General features: G+C 21.6%; 3 protein-coding genes across 8 annotated transcripts in view; 1 reads left to right on the top strand and 2 right to left on the bottom strand.

Moving 5' to 3' along the window:
- LOC100576840 overlaps window positions 1-10,493 on the top strand; it is a 29,439-nt gene extending 18,946 nt beyond the window's left edge. Inside the window, exon 2 of the mRNA XM_006559268.3 lies at window positions 10,090-10,493. Coding sequence (XP_006559331.1) covers window positions 10,090-10,385 — 296 coding nt within the window. The 3' untranslated portion in view covers window positions 10,386-10,493. The remainder of the gene's footprint in view (window positions 1-10,089) is intronic.
- A 24-nt stretch (window positions 10,494-10,517) lies between these two features.
- LOC412452 (max-like protein X) lies at window positions 10,518-12,494 on the bottom strand. Its single transcript, XM_006559267.2, has 5 exons — window positions 12,156-12,494; window positions 11,753-11,902; window positions 11,255-11,634; window positions 11,048-11,161; window positions 10,518-10,972 (listed from the first exon to the last, which is right to left on the bottom strand). The coding sequence occupies exons 1-5, from the start codon at window positions 12,190-12,192 to the stop codon at window positions 10,916-10,918; spliced, it is 738 nt and encodes a 245-aa protein (XP_006559330.1). The 5' UTR covers window positions 12,193-12,494; the 3' UTR covers window positions 10,518-10,915.
- A 401-nt stretch (window positions 12,495-12,895) lies between these two features.
- LOC552488 (F-box only protein 28) lies at window positions 12,896-19,945 on the bottom strand. Of its 6 annotated transcripts, none has more exons than XM_003249416.4 (7): window positions 19,794-19,945; window positions 19,132-19,336; window positions 17,605-17,884; window positions 17,266-17,514; window positions 16,942-17,137; window positions 16,480-16,853; window positions 13,429-16,283 (listed from the first exon to the last, which is right to left on the bottom strand). In XM_003249416.4, the coding sequence occupies exons 3-7, from the start codon at window positions 17,845-17,847 to the stop codon at window positions 15,867-15,869; spliced, it is 1,479 nt and encodes a 492-aa protein (XP_003249464.1). In that variant the 5' UTR covers window positions 17,848-17,884; window positions 19,132-19,336; window positions 19,794-19,945; the 3' UTR covers window positions 13,429-15,866. The 6 variants fall into 6 exon arrangements, with proteins under 6 accessions (XP_006559328.1, XP_003249464.1, XP_006559327.1 ...); XM_006559264.3 differs by having other exon boundaries at window positions 19,798-19,931; XM_016915556.2 differs by lacking the exon at window positions 19,794-19,945 and adding an exon at window positions 19,600-19,763.
- Window positions 19,946-21,129: the final 1,184 nt, after the last annotated feature.

The raw sequence follows: 21,129 nt of genomic DNA, 5'->3' as shown, positions 1-21,129 counted from the left end.
TGGAAGAAGAATAATAAAGTTAATACAAATCAAATATTGAGACAAAAATTCGATTAAAATTCAACAAGTATTTCATTCCATTATTAAATTTCTAGTTCTTTCTTTTCTATTTTCTTTTTTTTTTTTTTTCATTCTCTTCTTCTCAATTTATTCAATTCATTTTTTCATCGAAAATTTGTACAATAAGTACAATTGGCATCAGCCAATAATTTCGGATCTAATCTTTCAAGTATCTAGCTAGGAATTTCATCAGCGAATGATTCTGACTAAATCCTTTGTGAACTGCAACGATACTCTAATGGAATATGGCAGTAATTGTACAGACTAAATTTCCTATCTGCTACATGAAACGCAAACTGCCACAATAATCTTCTTTAATTAATTGCACGAAATGGTATTTAATGTCAATAAAGATATAAAATTAATTTGAAAGCGATTGAATTTATCAAAGAAAGTTGGACATGATCGATGAGAATTGAGACATTAAACGCGAAGAATTTTAATTTTTATCATGAAATTTCTTGCTTTTTATTGGATTTCATCCTTCATGCATGGAATATTTCATTTTTATTTTCTATCTGGAATACAGGTATGATATTATTGATTATGTTCAGAATTGCTCGTAATTAATTAAGAGAAAGTTTAATATTAATATTATTGACTTATAATGTAACATTAGTTGAGTTAATTAACACACAACAAGAATGTATATTTGACATTAAAATAATTCCTTAATTAAATGGTTTTTAAATATATAATTATTATTTATTATAATATAATATATATAATATAATATATTATATATATATAATATATAATATAATATAATATATAATATAATATAATATATAATATAATATATATCATATTATATTATATTATCGTATTATATTATTCATTATATTTATTTATTATATTATTATAATTTTATTATTTATTTATTTATTTATTATTTAATTATTTTGTTTATAATTTTATTAATTTAGATATTCAAAATTATCTATATATGTACATAATAGAATGGATTGAAACATAGAGCCAAAATTCTGATTTATTTATAACTTTTAATAACGAACGAAAATTGTTTTTTATATTAATATTTAAGTTATTAAAATTTAAATTTGATCAACAAATTTTTTCAAATATTATAAATCATTTAAAAACTATCATTTTATTTATTTTAATTTAATTTTTATTTTCAATGAATAAAAATAATTTTGAATAAAGAAAATCAAATTTGGAATGAATTAAAAAAAAATTCATTCTAAAAATTAGTTTCTAAGAATTTTTAATTCATATATTCATTTTTTGAATATCATTTTATATATTTCTTTCGAAATATCAATAAATTTAAAAAACTAAAGAAAAAATATTAGGAGTATAATTTATGATACAATGAATTCAAAAAATATTTTTAAAGTTTTAAAAAAAAGAAAAAATTGTAATTTCAATCCTTGTGAATTCTCAAAAATTAATTTTAAAAAAATTATTCAGATCTTTATAATATATATATCAAATATTTAAATCTTGAAAAAAAGTTTATTTCATTTAAATTTTATACAATTTATAATATTTTCATTTATTTTTACTTTGAAATATAAAAAATTTTATAGTGAAATTAATTTAACTTATTATAATTATTAATCAATTTTTAAAACAATATATTGTATTTAGAATTATTTTTAATTAAGATATTAAATGCTCCAAAAACAAATAATATTAAGTTAATTGCTATTGTATAAATATTCAACAATAATTTTAGCTTAGCATAATTTATCATTTATCATGTAATGTATTTTAGAAAATTTTATTTTTCAAATTTAATTCAAATAAAAAAAAGTCTATTCTTCTAATATATTATATTCTGCAAAATATTAATTTATTTTTCATAATGTAAATATTATTTTATTTTATCTTCAATTATATAATATTATATATTTTTTCTGGTAATCTTATCCATTTATTTATAATAAATATATTGTATAAATATATTGTTTATATAATAAATAATGTAAAGATGTAATAATTAAATCTTTCATATTTTTTTTTATATTTATAAGCTTTTCTTTCAAAGATAAAATCAATTCGCGACAATGATTCTGAAACATAAATAGTTTAAAAAAATATTCAAACACTCGCTGTAAATAAAATTATTAACAATAGAATATATTAGATTTAAATTCTGAACATATTTGTAATAATTATAAAATACAAATATCAGAATTACATGTACGAATTTCTTCTTAATTATTAAACCCGATTGAAAAGAAATATTATTCAATTAATGATAAAATTTCATAAATTTTGTTATAATCGAAAATACAAAATTAATAAATAAAAAATATTAAAAGATTTGACTTTTAGATTTGTAATAGTTCAAAATATAAAAAAAAGTATAAAAATAATAAAATCTCCATTATTCATATTCTATTCAAACATTCTAATAGTATTCAAACTGTTCACTATTTATATTCGCAACAATGTAAATAGATGCAATGAAAATAAAATTTAATTTGAAATTGACATTGGATATAGTATACATAGTTCATATAATATACATAGTAACATCAAAATATAAATATAATTTAATTATTGAAACAAAATTGGAAATATGAAATTAAAAAACAGCGAAAAAGTTATAAAATTTGGAAAAGAATATAATATTGAAAAATTCATAATCATAAAACAATTAAAAAAAACAAAAGAATAAAAGACAAAATTATTTATAAGGTTTTTTATAATACATTCCTTAAAATTATTTTCCAATAGAAGTTTAAAAATACCAAAAAAAATATCGAGGCTAGTGACAATGATTTATAGAAAAAATCAAGTTTATATAAACAAATGTATTATTTTTCTCGAAATATAAAATAATTTATCTATATTGTATTATTGAAAATTATTCAAAATTCTCTTATTTGAATTATTTTGTCTTCGTATTAGTTCAGATAATGAATGTTCCACTGTATGTTTGTTTTATTTTTTTTTTTCTATTATCCTATTAAAAAATATTTTTAAATCAAATTGTATTCAAAACATGAATGTTGAAATATTACGATTTTTATTTTTTTAAAGAAATTATCAAAAAAAATTGCATATATCTATTATATTTTATTTATGTACAAACTTGTATTAAAATCTGGATTTTCAAGTTAAATAAATTTCTATATAAGATGATGTTTGAATAGTTTCATAAACTATTGTAAATCATCTAATATAGATGGAAATTTCTGTTGCAATAAATTCTAAAATTGGAATGTAAATCGATATCATGATGAACAAACTAACTAAAGTAGCAAAATATCTGGCATAATATATTTAACTCGATAAATTATTTTCAAAGACCAAAGATGAAGATGCAAAATACAGAGATTATATACGTGATATACATAAATACATGATCTTATTATTTTAATGAAGTAATTTCGTATCCATAAGATTCTTATGGAAAATAATGATCATAAATAAAAATATCTTAATTAATGTAATTAATATATAATTTTATAAAATTTATTTGACAATATTATTTATTTTAAAAAATAAATCTTAATTTTTGAGAAATATTATTAATTTATAATTGATATCTTAATTATATTTATTGAATGTTATTTAAAACTATATATAATAGTATTAATAATAGTATTAATAATTTGATATTAAAAAAAATATATAAATGTTAGATATCGATTTATTTAGTTTATTTTTTGATGATTCTAGAAAAACTTAATAATTAATTTTTTATCGATTCTCATCATTTTTGTAATTATATACAATATTAAAAACTTAACACAATAATTTAATAATTAAATTTAATAATTATTACATAAATTATACTTCTAATTCTATTTACCACGTTATGGATTGTAAGCTTTTAATATATGTTTATAAATTAATTTATTAATTATAAATAAAATTAATTAAAAAAATTAATGTAAAGAAAATTAATAAATAAAATTTCTTTCTATCAGAACAAAAAAACAGATTTTTGAAATAAATAAATAAAAATAAATATTTTTTAAGTGTAATTTTAAGAATGAAATTTTCTTTGAGGTAATAAATAATATTTTAAATTTATTATAAATTTATTATATATTATTATATATTTGTATTCTTAAATCACAGTAACAAAAGTATGATTTTTATGAAATTATAAAATAAATATAATTAAAATTATTCATATAAATAAATAATGTTATAAATTTATTAAATTTATGTTATAAATTTATTATATGCATTTATGTAGACAAAAAATTTTATTTCGAATCATATAAATCTGAAGAGAATAGCAAAATTAATCTATATATATATATATATATATATAAACCTAAAATTTTTAATTTCTGTATTATCTGAACAATATAATATGAAATTTGTATCTTTCATTTTCAAAAAATTCAATAATATTTAATTCAAAATAATATTTTCAAACAGTATTTGTTTATAAAAATATTATTTCGATTCTTAGAATTTATAATATTTTTTCTTTTGTTTTAAACTATTATATTAAACTATAATTTTTATATATTTTATATAAATTTTTCCTAATTCTGTTTTCTGATTTTATAATTAAACATATTTAATATTAAAACTGATATTACGGAAAATGATTATTATTTAATCGATATCTTTGATATCAATGACAACCAATATTATCATTTCCTATGCCGCGATTCGCGTTGACCATGATGTTCCATACTGTTAACGTCGTAATAATATAATAATGTATATTAATTGTTGATTAAAAAATAAGATAATTTATAATAGTTTGACATATTGTCACGAAATCAAAACGATTTTCATTGAAAATTATATTATCGATAAAAGTATATTAAATCCATGTAATTGCTGAACACAAACAATATACTCTCTTGTATATGAATTATTATATCTTGTATATGAATTGCGATCAATTAATTTCCGGTATAATCATAATAGCAGAAATTCATAATAGCAGAAATTTCAAAATAGTCGTCTCATTAAATATATTTTCGAATATGATGAGGAAATTAAATTTTTCTTCGAGTACTGACTTTTTCATCGAGTCTTCCAATTATAATTTACACCAATTTAGATCTATATTTTCTTAGAATCTTAATCTTTTAAAACACTCGAAATACATCTTCGTTATCAGAATTAATAGAGACATAAGTTTAGAGAAAATTTTTAATAATGGAATTGAGTTTTTTAATTTCAAAAAAAAATTATTTTATATTTTGGAAAAAGTAATATATTTATTTAGATATAGTAGAACTTTTATTATATGTTCGAACATAGACTTTTCATTATTCTAATATTCTATTATTCAAACATTATATTTTACTATTTTATTATTTAATAAATTAATATATAATTTTGTAGAGATTTATTTGATATATATTATTTGATAATAAGATTTATTTAATGATATTATTTATTTTAAAAAATAAATCTTAATTTTTGAGAAATATTATTAATTTATAATAGATATCTTAATTATATTTATTGAATGTTATTTAAAACTAATAATAGTATTAATAATTTGATATTTAAAAAAATATATGAATGCTAGATATTGATTTGTTTGCTTTATTTTTTGATGATTCTAGAAAAACTTAATAATTAATTTTTTATCGATTCTCATCATTTTTGTAATTATATAATATACATTAAAAACTGTATTAATATTTAATATTAATAATTTAAATTATCATATTATATAAAAAGATTGCAATATAATAAATTATATAATAATATTATATAATTAATATAATTATATATTATATAATTATATAATAATATTATATAAATAGATTGCATATTATATAAACAAAATTATGAAGATATTCATATTTAAAAATTTTTATTAGAAAAAGTATTAATATATTTTGAAAAACAAAAAAATTGATTATAATCAATATTCATATCAATACATTAAAAAGTTTATATGATTTAGTAATATTAATTAAATTTTATATTAATATTAATAAATGAAATTTATAAATAATTAAAAGAATATTTATTTATATAGTTCTTCTATATGAAAATTTTAATAAAAATTATAATAAAAGCAATCATGTCCCCCTATTAATTTGGATATTAATAGATTTCAGTACTTCAAATTAAAATTTTTCTATTTACAATTAAAATCTTTTTACTATAATGGCACAATGTTTATATTTTACAGCTTTAATTTTATTTTATTTTCTGATGTGCATTTCATAAATAACTTTCAATTTTCTCTTTTGTTTCTTTTATGTTAGAGATAATGAATTTCGTAATGTTATATTATATATTTGCGAATTTTATAACATCACCTTCTAATTTCTTATTATTTTTTATTTTGTTTTAATTAATTAATGCTATTTATATTTTAATCTTATCATATTATATGTGTATCATATGAACATTGTTCAATATTAATTTTAAATTAAATTATCATTTTCATTGCTATGATAAAAAAAGACATTTATATTATGCTTAATAATAAAGATAATTTGGAACCGAATATGTAGAATGTAGAAAGTAAAGTAGAATTTTTAGATAAAGCAATAATAGAGATTCTATTGCATATTACATGATCAAAACTTTTAAAATTACAATATATTACAATATATATTTATATATATTATACAAATAAATTCTGTGTATTAGATAATATTATTGTTGTATTTAGAATCTTAATATAAATTTAATAAAATTTTTTCATAAAGATAGAATATATATATATATATAAGGAAAGAAATGCATTATGTATTTTATATTTTGATATAAAAATTAATTTGAAAAAAAATTATCGATATTATTTAGTTGAAATTTCTAAAAAATAAAAAATTTAAAAAAAAATATTTTCTATAATATATTCTATAATATAAAATAATTCTATAATATAAAATAAAATTTCTATACAATAAAAAGAAAAGTAAGATTACACAATATTATTAACAATTTATAATATTTAGAATACTATTTTTTATATTAAAATATATATATTTCAGACATTCATTTCAAAATATTATTTGTATAAATAGCTATAAAAATATATATTAAAAATACTATTTTTTTTATTTATTAAGTAAAATTTATTCACAAAAATTCTTAATTAATATTACTTCTTTGATTTTCAATTAAATCCTATATGAAATTAATTGACGAAAATTGACATTAGATTGCAATTAGAGAAGATTGAGAAATGAAATAGATAAATATTTTTATTTTTTTAAATGATAGTGCTTTCAAATAGTATTTGATTTAATCATGAAATGAATTAATATTTTTATATTATTTAATTTAAATCAGAAATGATATGATATTTCTAAATATATACTATTCACTTATGAAAATACTTCATATTTTTATTCACTTTTAATATTTATTTTTAAATTATTTTAAATTTTCCATTTTATTTTTTAAAATACAAAGATTCGATTGATAGCATAACATTAAGTGATTAAATTTTTATTTAAAAATACATAAATTTAAAATATTATAAATAATACGCATAATTTTCTCTTAAATAAACTCTACTAAGCAATCAATTTTGTAATAAATACTAAAACATTATGTTTTAGTTATTTTGAGTGATGTATTAGCTGCTCGTACTAAAGTTTATACAAAGTTTCAACGGTTATACAAAGTTTTCTTCAGTATTAAATTAAGAAATTTTGTAGAAAAGTCGATAGAAAGTCGACAAAAACTTTAAAACGATATAAAATTAACTTTCATGATGAAACTTCGAAGTAACAAATATGCAAAAGATTATGATTAATATAACATTTAGACTATAAAAATGAATGTAAAATATTTCATTTTTAGTATTAAAAATATCTAAGAAATTTTTAAAATTCAATCAAAAGATCAAGTCTAATAAAAAAATTTGAAATAAATAAATAAAAATAAATATTTTTATTTCTTGAATATGTGTGTGATACAGAAATTTTCTTTAAAATAACATTTATGAAAGAATATAGTATTTAAAATATATATAATATAATAATAAAAACAATTCATAAAGATTAACTAAATATTTTATTGAAAAAATAGGTATTTCAAATATTTTAATAGTACTTGAAATAAACAGTTTTTTTACATTTAATATTTTATATGCATATATTTATTACATTTAATATTTTAATACGATATTGAAGTCATATAAATTATTGCATATAATTTATACACGAATTAAATATTTTTAATATTTATTGAAATTTTTATCTTCTATTTTCGATTCATTATTTTTTATTTTCGAACTATAAATAGTATTTGATCTAAGTATAAAATGAAATAATATTTTTAAATTATATTCGATTATAACAGTATTTTTAAATTTGATTAAATAAAATTCTCAAATAGTTTTTTGTTTATGAAAATATTTTAATTGTTAGTATTTTATCTCAAATTATTATAAATTTTGTGTAGTTTTTCATTAAATTAAATATAAAAAGCAAATATAAACTTATATATAATATAAAATAGGCGTGATATATTTTTCTTAAATGAATGATATAAATCATTTATGAGTAATAAACAACAAAAAATTAAAAAATAAAAAAAAAAATAAAGTTCAATATAAAAGCAAAAATATTATTTTCTGAAAAATTATGTGCTGAAATAAAGATTAAATATATTTTAGTTTCTGTAAAATAATTTCACAAATTGCAAAAATTAATCATTTAATTGTTATAAGACATCAATATATTGGATTAGTGATAAAATATTTTATTATCTTTAATATTATAATATTATAATATTAATTATAATATTATTACTATATACTATATGAGAAAAAATTAAATCAATTTATTGTAATATATCCAATATGAATGTATATAGAAATATTATATGCAAGTATCATAATTATTCAATTTATATAAATTTCTATATTTAAACAAAAATAGAATTTTGTAAACATAAAATACTATTCTCATAAAAGTTAATTTATCATAAAAAATGATATATAATTCATTTAAAATTATTTGTTGTTTTAAAAATCAAAAACCAATTTTTAAATAAAAAAAATAATTTTGTTTCAATCCAATAACTAAAAAAGTTTTTATAGAAAAAAGTTGATTAAAAAACTTCAAAATTAGCAACATTACGATATTAAAGATTTTTATTATATAAATTTATTGTTATATTATCTCTTATTCTTTTATAAAATAAATTTTTAACAATAATATTTAAAATTAGTAGTAACAAAAGTTTTATTATAAAATTGTTGCTTTAGAAAAAATAGGAATTAAAAAATATAACGGAAGCTTTTTAAGAACATAGTATATACCAATCGTTTTTTCGTCGATTTTATTGTTTCATAAGATATTTAGACCAAGAAAAAATTTCATCCTCTAAATTGATACGTAATATTTTAGACAATTCGATTTTTCGCATATACATAACTATCAAGGAATAAATTGGATTAAAAAAAAAAGTGAATCCTTTGATCCTTTTATTTCGTATCTAAAAATGTTTTAAAAATAGAACTTTTTAAAATAAAAATAAAATCGCTTCTATCAATTTCATATTTATAATTATTCGTTACTTTATTCTTTTTTTTTTTTTTGAAAAAGAAAAATAGGATGAGAATAGAATTTATTTTTTTCTTATAACTCAAAATATAAAAGAGTTCAAATTTAAAATTCAAAAATTTGAACTCTGTTTTTTTAAATAAATCTTAAATTAATAATTAAAGAAGATATAAAATAAATAATTAAGAAATATATCACTATAATTATTATAGTGTATACAAAATAATATTCTATTGAAATTTCAATTTTTTTTTTTAAAAATTAAATTCTAAATTAAACAATGATAAAAATTATTAGAGAATAAAAAGTAATTATTCTATTCAAGTATATTTTCTCCAAAAAATATGTATTTAAAATTTAAGATGTTTTTATTTTCATTGAAAAATAATAAATTCTTAATAATGATTTGAATTATTAAATTTTTAATTTATTTATTGAAATATATATAAATTAAAAATTAAATAAGTATAAATAAATTTTAAATTTATATATATTTTTTTCAAATAATATATATAAATTTAAAATTAAATTTCTTTTTTCGTAATTAAATTCAAATTAAAAATTTGATTTGAATAAATTTTTGTTACAGATGATCTGAACATTAATAAACAAAACCATCAAAAATATAACATGGGGGACGAAATATCAATATTTTTAGTGGTGTTCCTTGCAATTGGCGGTATAATAATGATGAGCGCATTACTGGCCTGCTATGCCTGTATCTTCCGTGATCTATGTTGTAGACCAGAGGATAGATCAAAAAGAAGACGACCTCAAAGTCCTCGTCATGAGCCCGATGATCCTAACAGACCCAGATTGGACGCAATACTTTTAAACGATATTACACAAGGAGAAAGTATGCCTACTGAATCTGAGAAAGTTTAATAAATGAAAAACAAAATTAAATTAATATCAAAGATCAAAAATTTTGAACATGATATGATAATAGAATTAATTAAACATGAGCTAAGAAACTTTAAAAAAAGTCTTTCATTATTAATGATTGTAAATATAAAGTATAAACAGACATAATTTGATTTTTATTTCAAATTATTATGTTAAGAATTAATGTATTATGTACATATTCAAATACATTTATATATGTATATATATACATTGTATATTATATATATGCAATAAATTTCATATAATAAAAAATCTCTGTTAAAAATATTTAACATTGTTTGGTCACCAAAAAATGACACGCCATATTATATGGCTGTATCTATAACATTAGTATATAAAATAAATTTCTATTTATATTTCTCGTACAATCATTATGTCACCCATGTTGCATATAACACACATACTCCCATCCTTTTTGGTAACTCTACTTAATAATTGGTCTAAGTACCCGCGAATAGATTTTATAAATGTATTAATGTGCAATCACAATGGTCTAGTAATATATTCGACTAGCTGATTTGGCTATTAAGTTGCTGCAGTACTGACAATACTACTTCACGTAAAGTCTGCAATATTTAAAATATATTTATTTAATTCTATATTTGATTTTGAAGATATACTTTAAAAAATAATTTAGTTACTTGAGGTTTACAATGTTCTTCCAACCAACTAAATACACATCCTGATAATTCTGCAAAATTTGCTACTGAAATATTATTGAATGTTTGAAACAAACGATCCATAATTGTCTGAAACTATAATAATAAATATTTTATTAAATATTTTCAAAGTTTATTATTTTAAAATATTAATTTTTTAAAATAATTATACAATATATTTTATCTTACTACTTGAAATTTGGTTTCATCAGATACACGCATTTCTGCATGTCCTGGTTGAGTTTGATGGGCTTTCACAATCTGCTCATAATTAGCTTGCATAATGCGTAAAGCAACAACTTCTTTTCTTAATGCATTACGTTCTTCTTCTTGTTTTTTCTTTTGTTGCAATAAAAATTGAATATAATCAATAGATTTTTGAAGTACAGTAGCCTTAGAAAGTTTATAACCTGAAGAGTCAGTATGTTGACAAGTGGGAACCAAATCTTGTAGAGAATCATATCCCTTTTTAATAGCATCTCTTCGTTTTTGTTCTGCTTGAGTATGAGCCTCTCTCCTACGTTCTTTATAACTTATAGTTGAATTTTTATTATCACTATCTTCATCCTCTATAATCAATTTTACAAATTTAATTTCTAAATATTATTATTATTGTATTACATATTATTATTATTATTATTTCAAGCTTAATATAATTACAAAATTGTATTTGTTAAAATTTCTTACCAGTATTATGAGCAGATGAAGATGGTGTATTTACCGAGCCAGTACTACTACAGCGAGAAAATGTATATTTTTCTGTTGGACTAGATGGTTCAAGTTTCATATCATTATCTCCTCCTATATTACTACCTCCACTACGCATTGCTAAATTTGCTATTTTTATAAAATACATAAATATATAAAATACATTTTTATAAAATATAATTCGCAATACTCTAATATTTTACAATATAATAATAAATAATACAGTATATAATAATACAATATAAATAATAAAATGAATTATTTTCAAATTATTTTCAAATTATAAAACATTAAATACATAAATCATAATATAAGAAAAAGAGATAAGATTATAAAAACAAATTTATAAAGTTAAAAATATAAAATTCAATTTTTCACTCACATATCTCATATCCATCTTTATGTAATGTATCTGCCATCGTATCAATTTATTTGTCAAAAAAGAAAAAACAAAATATAATTAAAACGTGCACGTGGGAAGGTTACAACACAGTTGCAACAAGTTAGGTGTACCAAAAGTATATCGTAATTGATCACGGATATCCATAAAGATTCTATCAATTAATTATCACGTTAATAAACACACACTTCGAAATACTTTGTAAATCTATAAAAAATACGATTGTAATGCCATAGTAAATATTCCAAAATTATTTCGTAACATTAATACATATCTGTGGACACTGCCATCTTCAACGGAAATGCAACTGTTGAGAGAATGGTCGATGATGGAGAAACAGAGTCGCCACCTATCGAAACAAAGAAAATACAATCTGTCAAATGAAACCACGTGCTCGCCTAGCAGACGAAAGTGAAAGTCAAGGTTACATTAGACCGATCGAGTAGTTTAATCATCTATTTTCAATAAAATTAAATTCAGTATTTAATTTTTCTTTTTTCTTAAATATAATATAGAAAATATTCAAGAATATTTTTTATGTTAAATTACGTTTATTATAAGGTGTATCTAATATATATATTTACAATCGCTTTAATACACGTAAAACCATTTAAGATAATTCATATTTTATTCGGCGGTACGACGTTTCGGGCCGTAACGCTGGCAATTGTATTCCTATGCAGTTTTTTCTCCTATATATAAATTTCAAAGTACACATATGGTATCTCCTTCATAATTGTTTATTGTGTACTTGATCCGCAGACCATTTTACTTGCTAATACACAGATACTGCAAACGAACATGGTCCTCGGATTTATAATCATCATGAATGAAAATTGAAAATTATCATTCCTGTGCTCACATTGTTAAAAATGCACAGTACTACTAATTAGGAAATTATTCTACTTCTAATTGTGTATTCATTGTTATATTTTCGATTGTATATTCTTAGTAGATTCATATATGTAGTACACAATGCTACATTTGTATTTTTCGGGGACGGATAATGTCGGAAAGCCGATGACTGTAAACTATTTTAAGACAATAAACTGGCAATGTGTATCGTCGGAAGTGTAAATATTTCAGTGGGAATACATTCAGTTATTGATTCATAAATACAATTTTCTGAAAACTGTATACAGGATGCTGTTACATTCAGGGGCCTAAATATATTTATGTAAAATTGAATCTTGTTACACAGTTTTTTCCATATTTTCATTCGTTCATATTTTTTTTATTTTTTTTATTTTTTTTATTTTTTTTCGTTTCTTACTGTTTAATCCGTCAGAATTCATGATATAAGCATACAATGCAAGCATTTCGAAATTTCCGACATGGCGCTAAATTACGCCCGCCCCCGCAATCCTATTGAACATAACATTAAGTAAAATTCACATATTTTTTTTATTTTTATTTCATTTCTCATTTTTAATCATTTATTTTGTAGCCAGAAACGCCCCACATGTATTTTACTTGAATAAAGGTCACTTTCCCGCAGTTAAATCGATAAAGCATCACATCATAAATTCTCATTAAGTTTGAATTTAGTATTTTTAATATATATATATATATATATATATATATATATATATCACGCGCGCGCTTTATTACTCTCGCTCAATTTCTCACATACATGCGTGCTCATGACGTACTTATTTCCGTCCGCTCGCTAAGTTCATTTTTTTCTTTTTTTCTCCTAATTAATTTTTGACATCGATAAAAAATTATATATATTTCGATAATTATTTCATTATTAATTAATTAATTATTATATCTTATTGTTCCATTAAAGTTTAAACTAAACTGCTCTGTGTGGTATGCATATCGTGGCAAGTACCGCACTCATATATATAATATATATATATTTAATAATAAAGTATTATTTACTTATTATCTTTCGCTCTCTCTCACTCTTTCTCCGTATCTTTTATATTTATTACTAGAATCATGAATGATAATTAACTCACAATATTTCAAACTACATTTCTTTGAGATTAATTAGGGTTGGTGCAAATAATGTTAATTAATTGAATCTACGCAGACCGATCATCAAGCATCGCGCAGGGTAATCCGTCCGATCTTAAAAGAAATTGCGTGAACACGAAATTTGTATTGATTGTATATTATGATTAAATTATGATTAAATAATCATTAATTTTTATATATATATTTTTTACTTTTTTTTTTTTGTAAGAATGTGGCGCGGAATTTGTAATTTCTTTTTTTTAATCAATGTGATTGATAAATTAAAAAATTAATATTTCGAAAATATTTAAAAACAATCTAATAATAATTTTCCTATAAATAATTGATCCTATAAATTATTTCCTACCGCTATTAATATTGCAATATACACCATCTCATGAAGAAAATCATTCGAAGGATGGCGTGTCAAAAAAAAAAAATAACTTCCATTAAGGTATTTCAACATATTTTCATTTCCTCCTCAACTTTGTATTTTTTAAGGCTCACAAACTTTATATTATTATAATTGTTTTGATTTTATATAGGTGAGCTGCTCTATTAAATTAATTTCTTTAATTACAAATTCATTTATTAATAACCTGAAAAAAATAAATCAATATATCACATATCATTATGCAAAAGCAATTCAATTTCTCAAGCCTTTGACTTTCACTATTCATTTTGTATAACATGGTATGCACAAACCGTTTTTACAGAAAAATTATCTCTTTTCTTTTTTTTTTTTTGTTTTGTTTTGTTTTTTTCTTTCTTTAATTGAGCAGACTTAGATAAATTAAGAAAGTGATATGAATATTGATGAACTTGGAGTACCTGCGCGAACTAATCCCACTCAGTCCTCTCAGGTACTTATTCATTGATACTGCAAAATAAAATTTGCTACAACCATGTCTAATGTCCACTCGAAATTTTATATAAAAATCTTTACAAAGCAAGAAACAAATCTTGCCTAATTCATCAAATTTAATCATTTTTATCTAATTCAAAGCTATAATAAACAATAAAATATAAAATATGAAACAAGAATTTTCGCAATTTAAATAGAGAAAATATTTCTTCATTCAATTAAATTTTGCATTTCTGTATTTGTTCTTGCATATTGTCTAATAGATATTAAATTAAGCTATTAAAAATAAAATGTTTAGGGCAAAATATTACGGCAAAAAAATGTTACACACGTTAGCAAGTAAATAATGAATAAGTGCATCTATTGTGACAAGGAATACAGAAGATGAATTATTGCTTTGTTAATCAAACATCACCGTATGATGTTTATTTCTATTAACATGATATTGTTGTAAAATAAACATTTTATACAAAATTCAATCCTTCCATTTTCCTTGTATATCATTATGGAAATAATAATTAAAAAAGGTTTGAAAAAAGTAGTTTTTTTGTTGCTTTACGAACGACACGAATGATCAGCTATCATTTAGAATATTTGTAGACGCCACCGTGTGTGACAAATCCGTCCGTAATAAAATAGGAAAATCAATCGCGTCAATTCCCTTCGCGCGGTAACCATGGCTAGAATTTTTCAAAATGAGGTTCGTTGCGCGAAATGCAGGACGTTCAGGAAAGAATTTTGTACTTTTCTAAGATCATTCGTTCGCTGGCGTAAAGAAACACGTTATTTCAAATAGAAAACCTTCTTTCAAGAACCTAGTAAAGATGTTACACAGATATTTTTGTACCATGATCAGAATCGAATTATATCTTCGAGCGTTTAACCTGACGTGACTTGGCAGCACGACGAGGTTTCTTTCCAGCGTCGCTTGGTGCTTCCTCCGTAGTAGATTTCCGTTTTGAAAGTAATGAAGGCATAGGTGCCTTTGGAGGTGCCATTTCTACTGTTGGTGCTGGTGGTTGTGGTGGCGGTGGTGGTGATGGCGATGAAGGTTGTTGTGTAACTGTGGATTGAGGTGCCACTTCAGTAAGACTCTGTGCATCCGCTATAGGAATGAAGTCTAATCCTTCATCAAGTGTTTCCGGTAATACGCCTTGATTCGTTAAAACTTGCAGATCCTCTGTTGGTACTAATACAGATTGACCACAGACTACACACACTGGTATTGCCGGAGATTTAGATCGCCAATACTGAAGTTCTGTTTTACACTTGTTCAATTCCTATACAATATATAATCATAACATAAAAAAGTATAATGTACAAAATATATAAATTGTTAAAAATTTAATCTTTTTTATTTTAAATTTATTTTAATTTTGAAATCTTTACATATTAAATTTATATTTATTGATATATTTGATATATCTTATTTATATCTTTTCTATCATATATTACTTTTACAAGTACTAAATATACCTTAGTAAATACCTGTAGGAGTGTACTAAATTTACGAGAAGTTTCTTCATTCTTCTTGTCATTTTCATCAAGACGTGTAGCATACTCAATAATCTGCTTTTGTTGTTCTGCTATCTTTGCTTTGCAATTCCTCAAATCTCTACGCATTAATGTTAACTGACTATTATATCGCTTCATGCCTTGTTTAATTTTACGGATTCGTTTTCGTAACACCATATTTGACTGTGGAGGTGATACATTAGATTCTAAAAGACCAGGATCATCTGAAGAGTGTGGAGGAGTTCCTTCTTCTCCACTATTGTTTCCTGATTTACCAGTTCCAGTTAAAGGTGTAGAATCCAGGCACATAAATGGCTTGCTCACATTACTAGAAGCTATAATATTTTAATAAATTATACTCAAAAATTGTATTATAAAATAATAAATTAATATTTTTAAAAATAATTTTAATTTTTTGCTCACAGGAAAATGTCCCAGCAAGATCTAGAAAATCAGCTCCAAAATAAGGAATTTCTGGTAATGTTGGTTCAATGCGTTCTTTAAAATATTCCATAGCCATAGTACTTAAATCAAATAATTCATCTGTAACTTTATATGGTCTAGCTAATTTTGGAGTAACTTTTATGTAATGTAAAATACGATAAACTTCATCTAAAATCTGAAATATAATTAGAAATTGTAATTCATATATATTTATATTTATATAATATATACTTATATATATATATATATATATATATATATATGTATATTATATTTATAGAGTAGATCATAAAAAATACTTACCTCTCCAGGAAAAAAACAACAATGTTTACGTTCAATATGTTTGCCAAAACTCATCTGGAGTAAAGTAAGACGCATATGAAGAGTTTCAATAATATCTGATTCACAAGCTAATGGATGGTTACGACGTGCAGATTCACGTCTTGGCATTTGTGCTTTAATTGCCTGAAAACGACTCAACATTTGTGCTTGAAGTTTTTGAAATGTAGAATTCAAAATTGATCCACAAACACGATCCATCTGATGACAAACCTACAAAAAAAATAAACAAACAAAAATATATTTTCTCTTATAAATGTAAAATAAAAATATAAATGTTTCATTTCTATAATTTTGACTTACTGGACGTAAATGGGCCACTGTATTATAATCTAAATAGCTGAAAATTTTTTCAAGAATTTCAACTGGTAAATCAAGAAGATTTAAATTACTATAAGGTGGTGGTTCCGAAACAGATGCTCCATTGTAAGAGCTAGTCATTGTTGCAGATTGATGTCTTCTAGATGAATTCACATCTGTAACATCGGCAACTGGCCCACCACCATTGCTTCCACTCATACTACTTGACTGGCGAGTTGACACCATAATTTTGGTACTATTAAATAATTAACTTTACCAAAACCTAAAAATATAATCCACTATAAATAAAAAATGTGATAACTATAATATTCTGTATAAAGAAAATATATAAATAAATACATAATTATGAAAGATAAAAAAATGTATTAATTAAATTTAATTGAAAATAGTTTATCCATAATATATAATATTATAATATATAGTTAATAATATTGTAAGCTATACAAATTTATTAAAGAATTAAACTGCATCTAGATCAAATTTAAAACAAATAAAATTAGAAAAATTATTCATTACTTAAGATTAATTTCATTATTTGATTTTATTTAAAATAATGAATATTATATATACATAAATTCTTCAAGCATTTCAGATTATTAACTATATTATATATAGTTATTATTAAAATTATTATACAAAAATTAGAACTTATTCTTATATAAAATTTCTTAAGTTTATTAAAAATTATTATTAAAAAATTATTAGGAATTATATTAAAAAAAATGTAATAAAAGAAATTTTATTTCAATAATATAACGAAATTTTTCACTAGCACAATTTCATATTTCTCCAAAATATGAAATATATATTTTAAAAAACAAGAAATTAATTCATTAAGAAAAATTGTATAAAAGAAATGCAAGATTTCATTATGATGAAATATCGATAGAATAGCGACAAAAAGATTCGTAATGTAACCTACGAGGATATTCAATGTCTCAGTTATGTTTCATCGATTCTCAAAGGACGAAAAACAACGAATGTTAGCAGTGTTGCAAGCAAAAAATTAGCAAAAAAGTTGGAGCAAAACGGGAGCTAAAATTTCCGACATTTCAGACTGGAAATTTCTCCGAGAGAAATTAAATCAACAAATTTTGAAAAAATGCCTGAACGACGATTAACGACTAATTTAGTAACGACAAATACCTGGTGCATCGGCGTTATTAGTACGATCGCCAAATATCTTGGTCGCTTATGTATAGTGACCAAGAAATGAAAAATACAAGAAATATAAGTAGATAGGCATAAATATGAGATATCTTTGCCCAGTACTGTAACGAGATGGCCGTTGCGTATTATGCACACAGTCACGATAAAGTTGTACAAAGCCCGATGGAAACAAACAGAGGGAAACCGGGTGACCGTGCGCAATCGATGCACCTATGACTTTCTTGTCTTTCAATGAAAGAATCGAAGAAACTGTGTACATTTCTGAACGTAAAATAATGAAAAGAGTCACAGTAAAAACGTCAAAAAAAAAATTGAAGAAAGTCGAAAAAGATCACATACCCCCTATTAAATGACGAAAAGCAATCACTGTATTCGCGTTGGTGTTTTCAGCGACATTTTGACGGAGATCCCTTCCTTCTCCTCACTCACCCTGCTTAACGCTCTCGTTCTCACTCCGTTTCACTATCGAAGCTTTCTCGTTTCCTCTGAACTAGTCCTATCACTCTCGTTTGTAGCTGATTTTCTACGTCGTTCTCTCTTCCTCCTATATACAATATACAAATATATCTATGGCGCACTCACACGCATATAAATTGTACACCCGGAAAAAAGCCCGCGCGTGCAGCAACGAAGAAATGTTTCTTTTTCGTTACCTATCTTAAGATCTGTTTCTTTCACATTCAGAAAATGTTGAATGCATCGATTTCGAATCTATAAATACCAGAATAAAGGATAACGATGTCACTATCTAATGAAGCTGTTTCGTTCTCAAATAAGGTTCGGTTACGAGAGAAATTTATTTTTTACTTTATTTTTTATATGTATGCTTTATTTCTATCGGCAAATCAGCTTGCTTTCAGTTCGCTACAATCAAGATCGGCACACAATCAACGCCGACGTCGACGATGACGACTATCGCGACGACGACGGCGACGAAATGTACATGTGTATGTAGTATCGTCACTTCGTTCAACGGTTGTTCACATTCCGTGGAAACGTACCCACCGACTCACAAACGGTTCTCGATTGGTTGACTCGTAAGCTAGTTCGCAACGCGCGCTATTCCGATAACATTTTAATGGCTATTCCACAATCTGTGTAGGTAGAGAATCATCTCTGAGCGGTAAAGATGACGGTCCGTTACCATAGTAGCATCATGTACAGGAGAGAAACTCATAAAAATTTTGATGTTCAAGTCTATACTAGCGACATCTATAGGTTACACTAATCAATCGGAATAGCATGAATTTAAATTCAAAAATGATGTAAAAGCTTTACATGCTTGCTTACTTGAAATAATGTTAAGAATTTAATTGTATATTGTCAAAACATTAAATACATATCGTTAATCTAAATTTAAATAAATAATAAATCATAATTCCTTTTATAATATTAAAAAATTAATTTATTGTTCAAAAATATACATTAAATAAATAACTTCTGCTTATATGAAGCATTTATATTTAAAATATTATAATCTTATTATTATATTTAAAAATAATAAAATTATATTAAAAATTTTTATATGTATATTATACATATATATAAAATTATATAATAGAAAATTATATATAATATATTTATTATTATATTATATATTTTATTATTTTTTTTTAATAGTTTTTAAATTTATATTTGAAAAATAAAAAAGAAAATGAAAATAAATAAATATTATACATATATATAAAATTATATAATAGAAAATTATATATAATATATTTTATTATTTTTTTTTTAATAGTTTTTAAATTTATATTTGAAAAGTAAAAAAGAAAATGAAAATAAATAAATATAATATATACAATAATATTACAATATACATATATTAATTATATTTTACAATATAAATTTTTTGTATTAATTTATTTTGATATTTGTTAAAAATTAATATCAATAAATAATATAAAAATTTATTAAGCATTAAATTAAGCAAATAATTCGATAAAAATTAAGAAAAAAATATTCTAAATAATATTTGTTATATAAACTATTTACAATAATTTATATTATTATGAAAAATATGTTAAAAATAAAATTTGAAGCAAAAACAATTGAATTTTATAAAAATTGCATTTTCTAATGATAATACGCAATGTCTTAAAAATATTTTGTGAAAATTATATTTTTAAATTGTAATATTAAGAAATATTTTTTAAATTATAAATATGAATATATGACTATGAATATGTTACTATATAATTTTTTATTAAAAAGAATGCAATATTTAAAATCTTAATGCAAATTTAAAAGCTTAATCAACAATCTTTCTATAATTTAAGTTTCTAATAAGTTTCTAATAAACATTGATTTTTTTTTAAAGAATCAAATATTTAATTA

This window comes from Apis mellifera, linkage group LG12 (genome assembly GCF_003254395.2).
Source record: "Apis mellifera strain DH4 linkage group LG12, Amel_HAv3.1, whole genome shotgun sequence".
Classification (NCBI taxonomy): Eukaryota; Metazoa; Arthropoda; class Insecta; order Hymenoptera; family Apidae; genus Apis; species Apis mellifera.
Note: the sequence above shows the minus strand (reverse complement) of the source record. Positions and strands in the feature narration are given on the sequence as shown.

Coding starts and splice junctions, on each gene's coding strand:
- LOC552488 (XM_003249416.4), bottom strand. CDS start 17,847: ATGGTGTCAACTCGCCAGTCAAGTAGTATGAGTGGAAGCAATGGTGGT. Junction 16,854..16,941: donor TCTTGCTGGGACATTTTCCT/GTGAGCAAAAAA, acceptor AAAATATTATAG/CTTCTAGTAATGTGAGCAAG. Junction 16,284..16,479: donor TCCTACAGGTATTTACTAAG/GTATATTTAGTA, acceptor TATATTGTATAG/GAATTGAACAAGTGTAAAAC.
- LOC412452 (XM_006559267.2), bottom strand. CDS start 12,192: ATGGCAGATACATTACATAAAGATGGATATGAGATAT. Junction 11,635..11,752: donor TTCATCTGCTCATAATACTG/GTAAGAAATTTT, acceptor AATTGATTATAG/AGGATGAAGATAGTGATAAT. Junction 10,973..11,047: donor AAGAACATTGTAAACCTCAA/GTAACTAAATTA, acceptor TAAATATTGCAG/ACTTTACGTGAAGTAGTATT.